Source organism: Lingula anatina, chromosome 9, assembly GCF_051362555.1.
Source record: "Lingula anatina isolate TDL-2025a chromosome 9, LinAna3.0, whole genome shotgun sequence".
In the NCBI taxonomy this organism is placed as follows: domain Eukaryota; kingdom Metazoa; phylum Brachiopoda; class Lingulata; order Lingulida; family Lingulidae; genus Lingula; species Lingula anatina.
The window spans coordinates 3,307,105-3,322,956 of NC_141775.1; the positions used below are offsets into that span (position 1 = coordinate 3,307,105).

Sequence of the window (15,852 nt, forward strand, 5' to 3'; positions counted from 1 at the left end):
TAAACCTTTCCTATACTGAGGAGTTAAAATTAAAACTGATAACATCTGGATGCCTTTAAAATTTCATTTGGAAATGTGGACTGAAATATTGATATACGTTTTAGCAAATAAAAATGTAAATGACATTATTTACCCATCCGATTGCACAATGGTCCTGAAAAGTCCGAAAAAAACAAAACAAGGCATAGCAACGAGATAAGGGACAGCCGCGCAGAAATGATTGTGTCGTCATAGTGTAAAGTGACGTCAGCATGCGCGTGATGTGTTCTGTGACGAAATGCACAACGTTAGCTACAAGATTTGTTATTCACAGGAAGCGACGTGGGGGTTCGTTTCCTCTCATTGATTTTATTTTTATATAATTTTATTTATTTATTTTGCAATGTCTCTATGTGAATCGATAAGAAGCGCCGTGAGACAGGCCCGTGTTAGAGCCAGCCAGGCTGTGGCACATATAAAAACACGAGTAAATCGGAGACATCGCCGCGGCAGAAACCAAACCCCAGTATTTGTGACCTCTCTTACTCCGATACTGTGCAACGAGGATGCAACCAATCATAAGGTAATAGTTCATTTTTTTAACTTTGTTTGCTAACAGTGACCTTTTCATGATACAGATTTATGTATAATTTTGCTCAATGTTACTCGGAAATAAAAATGCGATTCAGGTCTTACTTTTTTTCTAAGTTCTACTCATGTAGGTAAAATTGATAGAAAACTCTGCAAATTTGCACATTTAGATTGATACAGAAGTGCACTTTTGAATGATTACACTGAATTATGACTCGTTACATTGCAAGCCACTGGCAAACAAAAAGATATTTATTGAAAGTTTTGTGTACTATTCTATTATCTATTAATTCTTTATTATCATTGGACCGAAAGTAAATATAAATCAAATTAACGAGATCCCATATAATACTGTTCTGTCCTCATTCTATCTAGTAAAAAGCACGTTTCTCAGAAACTCTTTCATTTACGTGCACGGACTCAACACTGACACCATCACGTAATGATTACAGGTGCCACATTTATCGCAGAAGAAATGTGCTCAAAAGTATAATTCCCAGGAGAAAAGGTGGGCTCAAAAATGAAAAAAAAAAATGTAGAAAAGAATCCTTTTTTGAAGATGGCTATATCTAATTGCTGAGTAATTTTACGTTAAACGTTTATTTATATTGTTCTAGATGGTTCTATTGTTCTTTTTAGTTGGTTGTTTTGTCAGTTAACTTAAAGGTAAATAATTGTGAATGTAAAAGTCTTTCGGTCTTGCGTTTTGTCTAATGGGAGATTATTCATTTGCTCATGGCCAAATTACATGAATGCGCGCGTGTTTGCATCTACATGTATATTTGGCGAAGTGTTATGACTCGCTCAAAATAATGTGCCAGACAAATAGGACAAGCACCATTCACCACCGAATTTAACCATACTGAAATGTACAGTAGTCTCTATCTTTATTTTTTATTTTTTTAATTTTCAACAGTTCTTCAACCACTCTAAACCAACCCCCCGCCACGTGTCTCTCCCCAGTCACGGAGAGACGAGAGAGACTCAAGGCTTGGCGTGACGAGCTGAAAAAGATCAGAGAAGAGTACGAGCGCGTGCAGGATGAGAACTGGGCCTCAGAACCAGTGAGAAGCACTTTTAATTCACTCTTAAAGCGCTGTTTGCAGTGGCGTTCTCGTGAACGAGGGCGCACGTTGCCATGTACTTAGGTCGTAGGTTTAACACGTGTGGTGTAAAGTCCTTACTGGTCATTTCGTGTTACATCGTGATCTGTCGTCATAACACCTGTAACAGAAGTGTGGTCCGCTAGTAATTGTCGCCTGAGTCTATTTTCCAATAGTTTTAGTCGTGTTCACAACCAGTTGATTCTAGTTAGTCCGAGGGTCAAATATGGTGCACACTTGACCTTCCACGTGCGCCGTCCTAGCAGGGGCAGATCTATTAAATCTCGACATGCTTTCGGGTGGGTCGCACCATATTTGATCCGCGGACTAGTTAGAACCCAAGACGTCCACTCCCAGCCTACCATACTCGTCACAAAGACAATTTTCCTTTCCCAAATTAATTCATTTGTAAATGTTTACTGCGGCTAATTAGTGATCATTGTCTTCTGGTTAGCTTGAAAATGTAAATTTATATTGAATTGTTGAACGAGTACTTCATGTTTATGTATTATAATTATTATTATTATCAAGGCTGAAATTCACGAAACGTTTGACGATATAAGCAGCGTACACAAAGACATCAATGAAAGTAGGCCTACATGTACATATCTTGGAAGTAGCTCACATTGTGACTGAAATTTGCTCCTTACATCATATAATCACCCGTGTTGCTTTATTCGTTCACAGACTGTGCGCAAAAATCAAGAACTGTACGAGGCACTCTGCACACTAAATGCAACGGGAGGTGAATTCATGGCGAGTGAAGACGGGGAGATACCGGAGCCTTCGGGATACTTCGGCTCCGTCCGGAAATCGCTGAAAATTCCGCGCAAACGTGCGCGTCGCCCAGCAGTCTCCGAGAGCAACTATGAGTGACTTTACAGTATATTTTTGTTCGATAGTATTAAAATTTTGTTTTAGGTATATACGTCAAAATGACAGTGGAAACAAAAAAGAAATGATGTTCGTTTAATTTCTATCATGAAAAATAAAGACAGTGTTGATTTACAAATTAATACAGCATACAGATTGCAAATGTGAAGAAAAACAGACAAAATAATAATCTAAGCATTGTACTTGCTGTTTGCTGTTGTTTGTTTGTTTATTTATTTATGTATTTATTTAATTATTTATTTTTGCCTAAACTATACACTTTTGAAAGTATTTATGTCCCTAAAGCCTGGGTTACAATGCGCTTTCAATCTTTTGGCAAGCTTTTAACAACCACAAAATCTGGCGGTCGCTTGCAATCACTTTGCAAGCTAAATTAGAAGCTTTGGCATATTTTGATAGACAATCACTCTCAAAACAGTGTGACAGGAGTGGTAGTCCGCTAGGAACCGTGGTCCCCATTACTTTGTACAGTTGACATCCGTCCCATATACTAACAGTAAAATCGTACCCCAATACTCCTACTAACCCTAACCTGTACTAAGCATATGGGACCCCGGACTTCCATTTCGTAGGACTACCACTCCTGTACGTCACGCCGGTTGCAACAAGGTTGCAGTACGGTATCTGCGACCTCTTAGGCTCTATTCCCATAGATTTTAGATCGATCTATCCCCGCGGGGAGTCTCACTAGATTACTTTCAGATAATCCGACTTAAATGTCCGTCCCGCCTACTACAAGCTGTGAGGGGGTAATTAACTTTCGTGTCCGTCCGGCTGACAGCTATTTAGCGTGAACCCCCAGGGAGTTAGGTCGATCTAATCTATGCAAATGGGGTGTTAAAGACCACATTCAAGGTTAAGTTTACCAGTCGCACACCTGTCAACAATAATTGAAAACTGGTTGGCCAGTTAGAAAATTTTATGGCACAGACTGACCGAGTAGCCACAATATACATATCTTGACTTTCTTTGTCTCAAATGAGCTTATACAATATGGCGCATGTGCTGAGCTTTCTTACATGTAGACCCGGTTTGGTGAGCTTTTCAATGCACGCTTAAAATTGGGGCCGAAGTAAGTTGGTATGTTTATGGATCACTTTTTTCCGCAGGGGCGGATTTAGGCCGTCTTCTGGGTCTTCCGGATGACGGTCAGATTTTCAAGTTTACATTAACGGGTATCTAGTTTTTCTGTAGGAAGACAGTCAAAAATAAAGAATGGATCAACAAAGATAATTTGGAAGACTGTCAGAAAATATCTCTGAATCCGCCCCTGTTCCGTGTGTGCTTTGGGAATACAAGGGGAATTACAGTATAGTGGCAGTGAGAAGTTGTAGAATTGGTTTCGGGTAAAAATGACACAGTTTCAACTATTCATATCCGTTCATATGTTTTGGTAAACATTCATACGATTTACGATTACTTCAACGCAGATATTATAATTTATTCATTAAAGACAGCAAAACGTCGGGCACTTATGAGGGCGTCTAAGAAGTGAGTTAATGATACAATAAAAATCAGATTGAGGCAAGGCAAAATTGATAAATTGGTTAACGAGCACGACCGACCCTAAAGAAATCGATTTTTATCAAAAATTTTATCACCTCACTCTTTACAATTGAAACAAAATTGAGGTTTAATATCTATCGTTCATAGAAAAAAACCCTTTCTGATAATTCGTGGGTTTCTTTTCACCAGAAATCAAATAATATTTGCTAGCTGCTGTATTTCAGAGTTTATAAATCTTAGCCCCATTTTCATGTTGCAAATGGTGTTTCACCTACCCGCTTTTTGAATGTGCGTTCGTGCGTCTTCGATTTTAAACACATTTTCGTGTACCTAGTATTTTAATTAAAAAAAATTGTTTGTTTAATTTTTAAATGCATGTTGATATTTTAAGGGCTATAGAGTTACTAAAAGTGCTACTGATCCTGCTTTCTATAAGCATCATTTATCATTAAAAAAAAAAGAAACGTCTGCCGAACCTGTTTTCAGAGAATCTCCAGTTGTAAACCAACTTATCAATCTTGCCTGGCCTTAACGTTCAGAGCACGTCGACACATATGTAGGTGATTGTGACCTTAACGTAATACGTGTACATTCCACGTAGGAAGACGGTGCCATCTGATCTTAAATCAGGATGCGCTCTTTCACCGAAGAATTGAATAAGCATCATTAATCGATATATAACGTAGATTCATTGGATCAATAGCTACGATTTTATGAATCATCAGCAGAGCCTGCCAGACACGGACACGTGTGTAACCATATAGCCTAAGTTCAATGGCAGCCTGGATACCCTTGAGGTCATGATCCCTGACCCTTGCGGTCATATACACTATATGTATATAACCAAGTCAGACAGTTTGATATTACAAAGGCTCCATCCTATTGATATCTTGGATTTATAGCATCCACTGGCACTTATAGGTATAGCAGACGAACTATCCAAAAATTGGGACAGAAAAGTACTGGGGACAGGAAACCAGAACATCTCATCTGGATGTTAATATGAGGCATTGAGGCATATTTTCTTGGGAAGAGGCAAAGAGACATTCTTATTTGATCGAGCAAACAGGGTATGGTTTATTTCCGTGAAGACATTCTGACAAAGGTGAGCAATTTACTTCCTCCACAAAAAGACAACGATAACGTCACAACATTCCCCTTTGGGAGAAACGGGTCAACTAGTCACTGTCTTAGCAATCTCTGAAACCTCACGTTTACCTTTGAAAAGGCCGCTGGAAATTATCAAACAAAATAAAATAATCACGCAGCTGTTGGCATATTTCCTGGTGTTGACATGAAGTCCACAGTTTTCTACCTAGTGCCTTACAGAAAACCAACGGCATTATCAAGGACGTTTTCTATTTACATATGTGTGACAATACTATTTACTGCTGTTTATATCAGTATAAATTGGCAATTTGACGAGTCAAAAAACCGGCCTATTGCCAAGGCGTCCTCCAATAAACCTGACGTGCCAGATTGTGTTCCGCCTGATCTTAAACTCTTCCCTCCTGAAATCATGGCGTTTAGGAAGAAAGTAGATACAGTGCGATGTAACCGGGATGCACGCCCGAACTGGGTTTACGTCGAAAATGGAAAATATCGCATTTCTCGAGAAGCTTGCGAGAGCCAGGGCAAGATAAGTTGCTCGTATGTTCCAATACTACGGGATATTGATGACTACACTGTGCGCTTGGGAAGTAAAACAGACTTCGTTGATGGAGATCCGTTAAAGTTTGATTTTTCTGAAGTACATTGTACCTCTCCAACCACAGGAGAGAATTACACAAACTTAGTGTCTGGGATAGCGTACAACGCTTCTCTTTTCGCACGTGCCAATAGCACGCCAAGCGGGCGCAACGCCATGGGTTTTAATCTTCTGATGATAGGCTACGATAGCGTTTCTCGTCTATCTTGGATGCGCAGCCTGCCAAAGACTTATCAGTACTTCACCAAGAACCTGAATGGGACTGTTTTAGAAGGATACAACATAGTTGGTGACGGTACCACACACGCGCTTTTCCCTATTCTTACGGGTCTCACTGAAGAGGAGCTTCCGGAATCCAGGCGCGGGAAACCCGGCGCTGTGTCTGTTGAGGGATTCCCATTTGTCTGGAAGGATTACAAAAAGCATGGCTTTATCACTCAGTGGGCTGAGGATGAACCCAACCTTGGGGCTTTTCATTACAGATTGCTTGGGTTTAATGAAACACCTACAGACCACAACATGCGTGTGTTCTACTTGAGAAAAAATGAAGTATCGAAGATGTTCCAGAGATTTTGCCTTGGTTCCGTGTCCAGCCACCAAAACCAGTTAAACTGGATCAAAGAAGCTATTTTGATGTACCGGGACAACCCCAAATTTATTTTTAGTTTTCACGGTGAATATAGTCATTATAGACATGACACAAAAATTCAGAACGCCGATGAAGAACTTGCTGAATTTCTTAAGAACCTCAAAAAAGATGGTCATCTTGATACAACTGTGCTTATTTTAATGGCAGATCACGGTGCTCGCTTTGGAATTTTGCGAGAGACTTTTCAAGGAAAGCTGGAAGAACGCTTGCCCTTCTTTTCATTTCGTTTTCCTATGAAATTTCGAAAGCTTTATCCCGAGGCTTATAGAAATTTTCTTATCAATGCGAAGCGCCTGACATCCCCGTTTGATATACACGCCACTTTTATGGACATGTTGAATTATAATAAGCACTCAGAGACTGAGAAAGGGAAACTAAAACGCGGCATCAGTCTTTTTAAAGAGATTCCTCTTCAACGGACATGCGCTGATGCGGGGATAGAGCCTCATTGGTGCGCGTGTCAAAAATGGGAAAATATAACCATTAGTCACTCGGATGTCACTAAAGCTACTAGTGAGGTTTTGTCAACAATAAACAAAATGACCATAGAGAAGAAGGACGAATGCGAACGCCTAAGAGTAGAACGAGTGATTTCAGCCATAAAAATGTCTCCAGATAATGCGAAAGTATTGACCTATTTAATGGCTTCTGATTATGACGGTCGAGTGCCTAAATATTCCATAAATGAGACAGTCTTCTCGATCGAAAATGGCACGTTCTATCAAGTTACCATAGAAACACACCCAGGACTTGGGCGTTTCGAGGCTACGGTATACCAAATGCCAGACGGAAAAACCTTCAAATGCAGTGACAGCTCCATCAGTAGAATAAACAAGTATGGCAAGCAACCACACTGCGTAATGAGGGCTTTCCCACATCTCCGACCTTACTGTTACTGCAAAAAGCAGAAAAACTGAGACGCGGTAAGCGCAGATACTCAAGACATTCTTCATTACGCGCCATACTAACTAAGTGAAGATGTCTTGAATTCAATTACCTTAAAATGATCTCGAGAAATTAAAACTTAAAAAGCTATTTAATTTGTGCCGGTGTGGCTGGCAACCGTTTTGTTCACTGGGCAAGGTGCCAAGCAAGATTATCATAGATCAGGGGCAGATCCAGGATTATTTGAAGGGGGGAATCCAGTTTTATTTTAGGAATGACAGGGTGGGGAGCTTCAGCGGGCCCCCGAACCCTTGGGGTGGGGTTCGGGGCTGAAGGGACTCCGAAATTTTGGGTGTTTTGGAGGGCTATTTGGTACGGTTGACAACTATGATTCAGCTAGTTAAAATTTTAATTTCAAGAAGGGACTACTGGTGTGTGTGTGTGTGTTTTTCAGAAACCAAAGGAGGGGGTGTCAGGACACCTCTGACCCCCCCCCCCTCACCCCCACTGCAGATGATGGTGCAGGTTTTTAGATAATCAAAAATAAATTGAAATCTTGAAATACTTTCTTTTGTTGTGTTATCGTAAGTATTTTGCAGGTCCAAATGAAAGACAATATAAAGGTTCTTTTGGTTGACTCTTATTCTTTTTGGCACAACCGTGTGATAAAAAAACATAGGTAACCAGTTAGTACTAGTACACATGTACGTGCACATTTTGCTGGCAACCTCTTTACAACTGGAATCTTAACATGGTGAGTAAGGGCCTTCCACACCGACTTTCTCTAGATCTAGGACTACAGCATTCCAGTCAATAAGTATATTGCGTTTGTCACATAATCAGTATTACTGAAATGATACTTCTCCACTCCCTTGTCTCTTGCGTGCACTGACGACTGAAATTAGTCAAGAAATAAATAAATAAAACAGAAGAAATGACATCTTTGAAAAGGCTACTTTCATTGAAATAGCACTACATTTTCAAATAATGTGAATATCATTGCACTTTTCTATGCACTAAGTTAAAATTTAATTACCACTACTATCGAGGCTAATAATATTTAAATTATGTACGAAAATGAAAATTAAGCGGCTATGTCGGCGTCTCTCTGCTCAGTCAGGGTAGAGGACTTGCAGTGCGCAGACCACGAGGGAACGAAATCATGAAATTATTCGTCTTACAGACTGGGAATTTTTGCACTGCGGCGAGTGCCGTACTGGTAACCGTTATTAAAGACATGAAATAACAAACTACTTACAAGGTGTGGGGGCCACGTCAAGCAGGTGGCCTTAAATATGCCGCGTTTCGCCCACAAGGTTCGTCATCTCGATCTAAAATTCTCTGCCTTCCAGCGTGGCATCCTGAATACCTGTCCCTTGGAGTTCGTCTTATTTGAATAACAATACGATAACAGGTAAGACTGATCGCAGACGAAGGATTGCGTTAGAGAAGACAAACCTGTGACTAAAACACATTACTAGGAGCCAGCGCACCCGATACTTAAAAACTTCCTTTTACCCATCTTACTCTTTTTCCTAAAAAAATTAGCTCAGTTAAGATACCATGCGTTCACCTTTTTCCCCAAAATCAATTAATAGGCTCGAGTAAAGTGAAATTTAGTAAATCTTAATAAATAAATGAAAATAAAATAATCAGAGACATAATACACACCAAGGTGGTACATTTTAATCATTTATTCCACGGCATTTTGAATATTAAAAAAATCTAGTTAGTAGTGCATTGCAGAAGCCTGGCAAACAGTCAAATAGCCCAAGCTAGTTATGGCACTGGTACGTGGCACTATCTTACAGCTCGCCGACGGTTATAACGACAGTTTTTTGTTTTTTGTGGCAGCCCTTAAGGCCTCTTCTGCAGCAGCATGCCCAACTTGATGGACGTCCATGTAGATCTTAATTAATGCCTCTGGGAGGAGAACTTTCATCAGATAGTCCAAGTACTGAAAAAAAATGGAATTTTTGTGTATTGGTAATTTCAAACCTGATTGCAATTTGTCCTAAGAGGCGTTATTGCCCAGAGTGTCAATGCTGGTTTATAGGTGGCGCCATATACATTACTAGCAAATGACTGGCAGATTTGGCCAAACATGAAAAAAAGGATCTTTCAAAGCTAACTAGACCAGCACAAATGGGAAATTTTAACAGACTGTGGCTTTGGATTAATTTTTCTATCATCTATAAATTACATCATCAGATTTGTGTCAGTTTTCATCGGAAATGGTATTTTTCAGAGGTCAGATTTTCTCCTAGAGACCAGCGGACTGAAAAGTAACAGGCACGTACAGCCCAGTGTACAGGCAACATGTTACTACTGTACCTTGTTGTGCTTCTTGCAGAATATCTGTATCAATGTTTCCATCACTGCATCGTTCTGGCTCTCAAGGTACACACACAGGCTGGCCTGGTTGTGGTCCAAATTGTCTGCAATAGAAAAGAAAATACACACCGAGCTAAAATAGAAATGCCCAACACAATACTTTAATAAACTAATCAACAGTTACATTTAGGGTTATACAGTTATACATCTTAAATTATACAATGTGAATTTTGTTTAGTGTGCTACAGATTATCGTACAGTTATAGGAAAACATCATCTCATTTGGACTTGCCCATTACGTTACACAAATAATTCACAATGGGCATTTAAATTTTTGCTCAGCCAGTAATTGTTCCTTCTTCCAGGACCTAGCATATGGAAACTTTATCACTTAGTCCAGACATTCATAAATATATCTATGGAACTTAATACACTTAAAAACTTTTGTATAAAAAGAATGTCGTCCAGCTCACGTTTCAAATCATCAGAAAAGTTTGTACTGTACATTAGCAGTGTCCGGGCTCTCGGTGATGCATTTGTATTAGCTATAGATTTAATAATTTCATTCATAATACATAAAGTGTGCTATACTAGTATGCATGTTAACAAATTTCTTTGTTAACCACGTTTGAAATTAACAATGAGTAAGATGTTTGCTTTTCAATGAAAACAAATGTGTACTACAAGAGTGTTTTTCACTTATTACGTATAATTCCACTGTCAACTTCAAACTTTTGTATATACAATTATTTTCCATTTTTCAACTCACATCTGGAAACACCGCCTTTCTTGTACTCTTCATGTCGAAGGCAGGACCTCTGAAAATCAGAATCAAGTTTCATCATTTTTTTTTTTTTTTTGCTTAATCATATAATGGTTTTAGTCATATTACACATCAAAGAAAAAAGACACGAGTGGCATAATATGCTTTAAATAATATTTGTTAATAATGAGATAAACGAAATGCTATTTTGAAGCTGTTAGGGGTATTTCATTTAGCAGCTTCAATAGATGGGTCGATCCTGTTAGATGGAAATGGGTATGGGCATGGGGTCTAATAGTAGTTATAGCCTAAGCACAAATCAATATTGTTTAAGGCAAGACCCCAATGTTTCCCTGTTTCTCACCTTGCCTTCAAAGATCTGCCTCAGATATTTTTCATTTTTCTCCACCATGTATCTCAGCTGATCATCTTGAAGTTGATTCACATTCCTGAAAGAACTCACCGTCATTTAGGCTGCAAATCTAACTCTCAGTTCAAATTTAAATATGTTAACTGTTTCCCCCTTTTGTGATGTAATATCAGTAATGTAAAATTATTGATTGTGTCAGTTGGACTAATGTATTGGCCCTTTCAGTAATTCCATTGTTATACAGTTACTGTAATGATTTTATATTTATCTTAAAACATTTAAACACCTAGCAGCAAAGGCACTGCGTATGTGTGATCCTGATCTATAAACTGTTTCCCCCTTTTGTACTGTCAGTGCTAGAACATGCAGCCGCCTGTGATAATTTCTGTACAATTTTAAATTGCTTTCCTTTTTGTAATCAGTTCTAATCTATATAGTGCTGCCTCCTATTGTAATATCAACACCACACTATGTACCTGATATTTCTAATATCTTGCTCCATGGCATCCACATCAGAGTCATCTTCAACATGAATCACTTCATCTACACTACCACCAATCCTGCTCGGGGACCCTGTCTCCCTCTCCAGACTTATGACATCACTGTGAGGTTTTACTACATTTCGAGAACTACATGTATGCCCAGTGCTCTCTACATCAGGAGTAAAAGACATTTGTTTGTCTGATACAGTCTCTTGTTTCTTATTGCACAATTTGGTTTGATTACCATGCTTTTGTTGCATCGAATCATGGTTCTGGCTCAAGTCTATTTCTGGCAGTTCTTCATTCTGTTTGGATAGTTTGATTTTCTTGGAAGGATATACAGTGGAGGACTTGCTGTCTTCCTCTGTCTCTTCTAATTCACCTCTGGGGTCAGCATCATAGGCATTTACATCATCATTATTAAAATCAGACACATGCTCCAAACTTTCTTGTACATGATGCTGTTGTTTGGAATGGTTGCGAAGTCTCTTTGTAATTTTGATGTGTTTCTTGGACATCTTCTCTCCCTCTGATAACAAACTACTACTCATCTTACACACTGAATGGCTTTGTCTGATGGGTTTATCACTATTTGCTTGCTGTGTTGCTTGGGGATGACTTAAAGCAAAGGCATTGGCAGTAACAGCCTTCTCAGTGTGATACCCCACAATGCGACTCTGCGACTGCTCACTATTTTCTTCATCTCCTGATTGTGTTTTCTCAAATGCTTCACCCGGAACATCGGGGGAAAGTAATGGCAGTCTAGTCTGAGTGGATAATTTAGTCTTCCTGAACTTGAATGTCCTCTTTGCAATGTTGTCTACGCCCTGTGGATCAGATGGGGCATTAGTAGAGTGGGACTTGTCTTCCTTAGGTTGTGTTGTAAGCTTTGGCTGCACCGTCAGCCGACTTTCTTTAGATATTTGATTTCGTACAGATAACGCTGAAGGAACACTCGCTGCAGATGGTGCTACTGGGCAACTTTCTGGTGATGACCTCCCAGGCCGACTTCCTGTAATAGATGGCGCTGACAACCGACTTCCATTAAATGGAGCTGACAACTCCCTTTTAGTAGATGGTGCTGAAAATGGACTTCCTGTAGATGACAGCTGTCTGCTAGAAGACTGCTCACTGACATAGCCAGCTTGTGTGTCTGCACTCTCTAAATTCACTTCTGATATCTGCTTCCAATCTGTACTAGTTTCACCTGAACCTAGGTTTTCAATGCCCCTATCATTTGTGGTGGCTGAAAGAATTGGTTGGTTACTGTCTTTCCTGGGGGCAGATTTTTCAGGGTTCCCTGTTTTGCTCGCAGTACTTCTTGTCCTCTTTACCCTTTTCTTGATATTCTTAGCTTTCCCTCTGTCTACTCTGAAAGAACAATAGCATTAAATCTGAAATAAAGGTCACACTACTTTTTAAATTGCCTCGAAACAATGTCTAACATAACAAACTGTGATAATACTTACATTTCTTTTAATTGAACTTTAGTCTTGCTGGCAGCATCTTTGCCTGGCTGGAAATATCCACTGAGCTGTGAACACTGGCCCTGTTTTTGTAGGGAAAACAGCAAGCTTAATTAAGAGTTGGCCTGCTGTAAACAGTTTAACTGATAAATTTAAATGAGGTCCAATTTCAAAAATTACGGCAACCCAATGCTACTGATCTTTAATTTATTCATATCTAATCTACATGGTAATTTTACAAAAAAAATTAACATACACAAGCCTTCAGGTAACTCTACAGAAGTTGTCACCATATAACTTAAATTAACTTTTATCTAGAATAAAAGTCATGAAACAGATTTTTTTCTGTGGTATAACCTAAAATCACTGTGAACATTAATTTTAAATTATATCATAAGTGGAACAAATTTAACAGTGCCAGTGTCCAAGTTATGCTATTTAATATTTACCGTCTCTGCCACATGACAGTCCTGACTGACAACTGCTCTCACTTTACACCTCCCAATATAATAAGACATCCTTTTTCTCTGGTTTCCATCTGAAAAAAAAAAAAAAAACAGCACCTTGTATTAACACCAAAGACTAAGAAATGTTATACTTCAAAATATATGGTTCTTGTGTAGTGTTAGCTGAGCTCACCAGAATGCGTGACAAGTCAAAGTTCCCATTGGATTCTGGTGATGGTAAAAAAAAAAGTAACGGGTTGATAATTTCAATCAGCAAGTTTCCTAATATGAACTGATCTATCACTCATTGAAATGCTCATGTTTAAATATTAAAAATTTGAAAATAACTGATAGGCCTTGCATTATTTGTGTCTAATTGATAAATGAAAAGATTGTAGAGTGAGATAAGCATATCTGTTATAGATAAACAATGTTGCTTTCAGAGTTACAATCTTTTAACATTATGGTGACTTCAAAATATATATTTCAATGTGTTGTCATATGGCAGTAAAACCTTGATAGTTTTTCATACAAAAACCAAGCAACTTTTAAGTTCTCTTTCACACATACAAGCTGTGGTAAAAAGGAAAATCCTAAAAGGGAAATTAATCTTGCCATTTCCATCTTTGATAACTTTGGCTAACTTGATTATTGTTTAACTACTGTATATCAAATCAAAAATTTATCTAGACAGTTTCCAGAACATCTATTAGATACTTACCTTGCTTAGCATTAAGAAGAAGGCTGTGCTGAAGTCTTGAGCATTTTTTCACAGTATACTGAATATTATAACCCATACCTAAATGTATGTACAAATTCAAAGATATGACTAAGTTCTCATATTTGACCAAGAAAATAGGACCAAAATTGCTATTTCATCTTGGTAATTACTAGTTTTAGTTAAACTTATGGTACTTAAACTAGATAGTACTTAAGGTCATTTGACTTTTTCCTGCATTTTTTATTTCCAAAACTTTGCTTTTCGGTTCTGATTTGCTCTCAAAATCGATTTTCTGATTTCACAATATATCTGGGAAAAATTAACAACAAATCATTCATTCATTCATTCATTCACTCATTCACAAAAAATTTCATAGTTTTAACATTTAACTAATCAGTTCTTCAAATTCAACCAGTGAAAACTGTAATTACAGTTTGATTCATTATTTTCATTTTATTTAAAATACACTGAGTTTAAATTAACTGTTTCTGACCATGTGCCATTCACCTTTCAATTCGCCAGTCACACAATCAGGCAATTTCTTATTTTTCTGTTCTTCTTTGGGTTTGGTCTGCCACCGCTGACTGTCCTGCCAGTCTTGTAATACAGGCTTCAACAGGGTCAGGGTCTCCTGTAACAAAGTGAGAAATCAAATTGAATTTATTTCTTAAATTTAAAAAAAAAAAAAAAAAAAAAAAAGATTGCTAAATAAACAGTTTTTTTAAATCCATAAATTCATATGTACAATAACTAAAAATACGAGGACAGATTATGTTACAAATGCTATACAATGCAATAAGGGGAAAATGAGAGAGAATAAAAGACATAACATATAGCTTATAAAGATATATGAAATCCTGACACAGATACCTGTCTTGTGCCGTCGTTCCACCAGGAGCTGTCATTCTTCTCTTTCCTCCCCCGCACCACACATAGCTCACACTGTACTGCTGTGTAGCCTAACTAAACACAAGGCACAACTGGGGATACATAACTGATCATTAAGAAATCAAATATTTGTTTCTTCTTTTGTTTTCGAACATCTTTTGCTTTCAAACATACAATATTTTTCTCCAGTTGAGGACAGGCATTTTTCTTTGTTTATTTTTCTTCAAATTTTTATCAACCGATGCTCAAAATCCCTGGATGACAGTTTCTTGAAAGGATGTCATGAGAAATCCTTTCGGTAATTGAAATTGTCCATTTAATATTGAAAACCACCCTCACGCCTACTTGTACATCTATTTGAAAATTGTATAAACAAACAGACAAACAGGGGTTATTAAAGTAAATGCAGGTTATTCAGAGTGAATCATATGCTGCTTACTTTAATGTACAGGTTCTCTACTTCTGTCAGATCTAAACCATCTTTACGCTCACAAATCATCCCGTGCTCACTTTCGCTTCTCGAGCTCCCTTTTTAAAACTGGCGGATTTTTTTAGTTTATTATCGGTGCGTACTTATGCTCATGAATTTATATCGTGCACACTTTAATATGCAACGCAAATGTGTCTACAATATTATTGACCAAGTTCCATGATTGATGTTAGTTCTTTTCAACAAAACAACAATATACCATTCTTCTCCGGAACACTGTACGGCACAGACCATATCTGGTCGGGCATTACTGGTCAAGATAATCTTTATTTTGCAAATGGCGGATGTGGCATCTCAGGCCACGAGAAGGGCTATGATTGGCTGCAGCCTGGAGACATATCATATCAGGTCAAAAGGTGACAATGCATGTCATCTCAGGCCAGAGAAATTTTTAATTGCCATTTATACTTCTTTCAAGTGAAAACATGCACAGTAATTTTATAGCAGTTTTAAATGATATTACAGCAGATAATCTGATAAATAAATAAACATTTTAGGAATTCAATTTATACTACACAATATGTCATTATAATTGTAGCTAGTGTAAACTACATGTAAATGCTGTTACTTTTTCATT

At 38.1% G+C, this 15,852-nt stretch overlaps 3 protein-coding genes across 5 annotated transcripts; 2 read left to right on the plus strand and 1 right to left on the minus strand.

Moving 5' to 3' along the window:
* The first annotated feature begins 55 nt into the window (after positions 1 to 55).
* LOC147759791 (uncharacterized) lies at positions 56 to 2,754 on the plus strand. 2 transcript variants are annotated; one of them, XM_086995708.1, is made up of 4 exons: positions 56 to 562; positions 1,023 to 1,078; positions 1,487 to 1,634; positions 2,361 to 2,754. In XM_086995708.1, the coding sequence occupies exons 1-4, from the start codon at positions 383 to 385 to the stop codon at positions 2,547 to 2,549; spliced, it is 573 nt and encodes a 190-aa protein (XP_086851834.1). In that variant the 5' UTR covers positions 56 to 382; the 3' UTR covers positions 2,550 to 2,754. The 2 variants fall into 2 exon arrangements, with proteins under 2 accessions (XP_086851834.1, XP_086851835.1); XM_086995709.1 differs by lacking the exon at positions 1,023 to 1,078 and having other exon boundaries at positions 417 to 562.
* Positions 2,755 to 4,634: 1,880 nt separating this feature from the next.
* LOC106174860 (uncharacterized) lies at positions 4,635 to 7,813 on the plus strand. The gene has a single exon (XM_013556586.2). It carries the CDS (start codon positions 5,368 to 5,370, stop codon positions 7,345 to 7,347), a length of 1,980 nt encoding a protein of 659 aa, XP_013412040.2. The 5' UTR covers positions 4,635 to 5,367; the 3' UTR covers positions 7,348 to 7,813.
* A 1,181-nt stretch (positions 7,814 to 8,994) lies between these two features.
* LOC106174933 (uncharacterized) lies at positions 8,995 to 15,570 on the minus strand. 2 transcript variants are annotated; one of them, XM_013556711.2, is made up of 11 exons: positions 15,475 to 15,570; positions 14,768 to 14,860; positions 14,405 to 14,528; positions 13,898 to 13,975; positions 13,180 to 13,268; positions 12,734 to 12,813; positions 11,259 to 12,635; positions 10,777 to 10,861; positions 10,419 to 10,467; positions 9,650 to 9,753; positions 8,995 to 9,272 (listed from the first exon to the last, which is right to left on the minus strand). In XM_013556711.2, the coding sequence occupies exons 1-11, from the start codon at positions 15,475 to 15,477 to the stop codon at positions 9,138 to 9,140; spliced, it is 2,217 nt and encodes a 738-aa protein (XP_013412165.2). In that variant the 5' UTR covers positions 15,478 to 15,570; the 3' UTR covers positions 8,995 to 9,137. The 2 variants fall into 2 exon arrangements, with proteins under 2 accessions (XP_013412165.2, XP_013412164.2); XM_013556710.2 differs by lacking the exon at positions 15,475 to 15,570 and adding an exon at positions 15,225 to 15,468.
* Between the last annotated feature and the right edge of the window lie 282 nt (positions 15,571 to 15,852).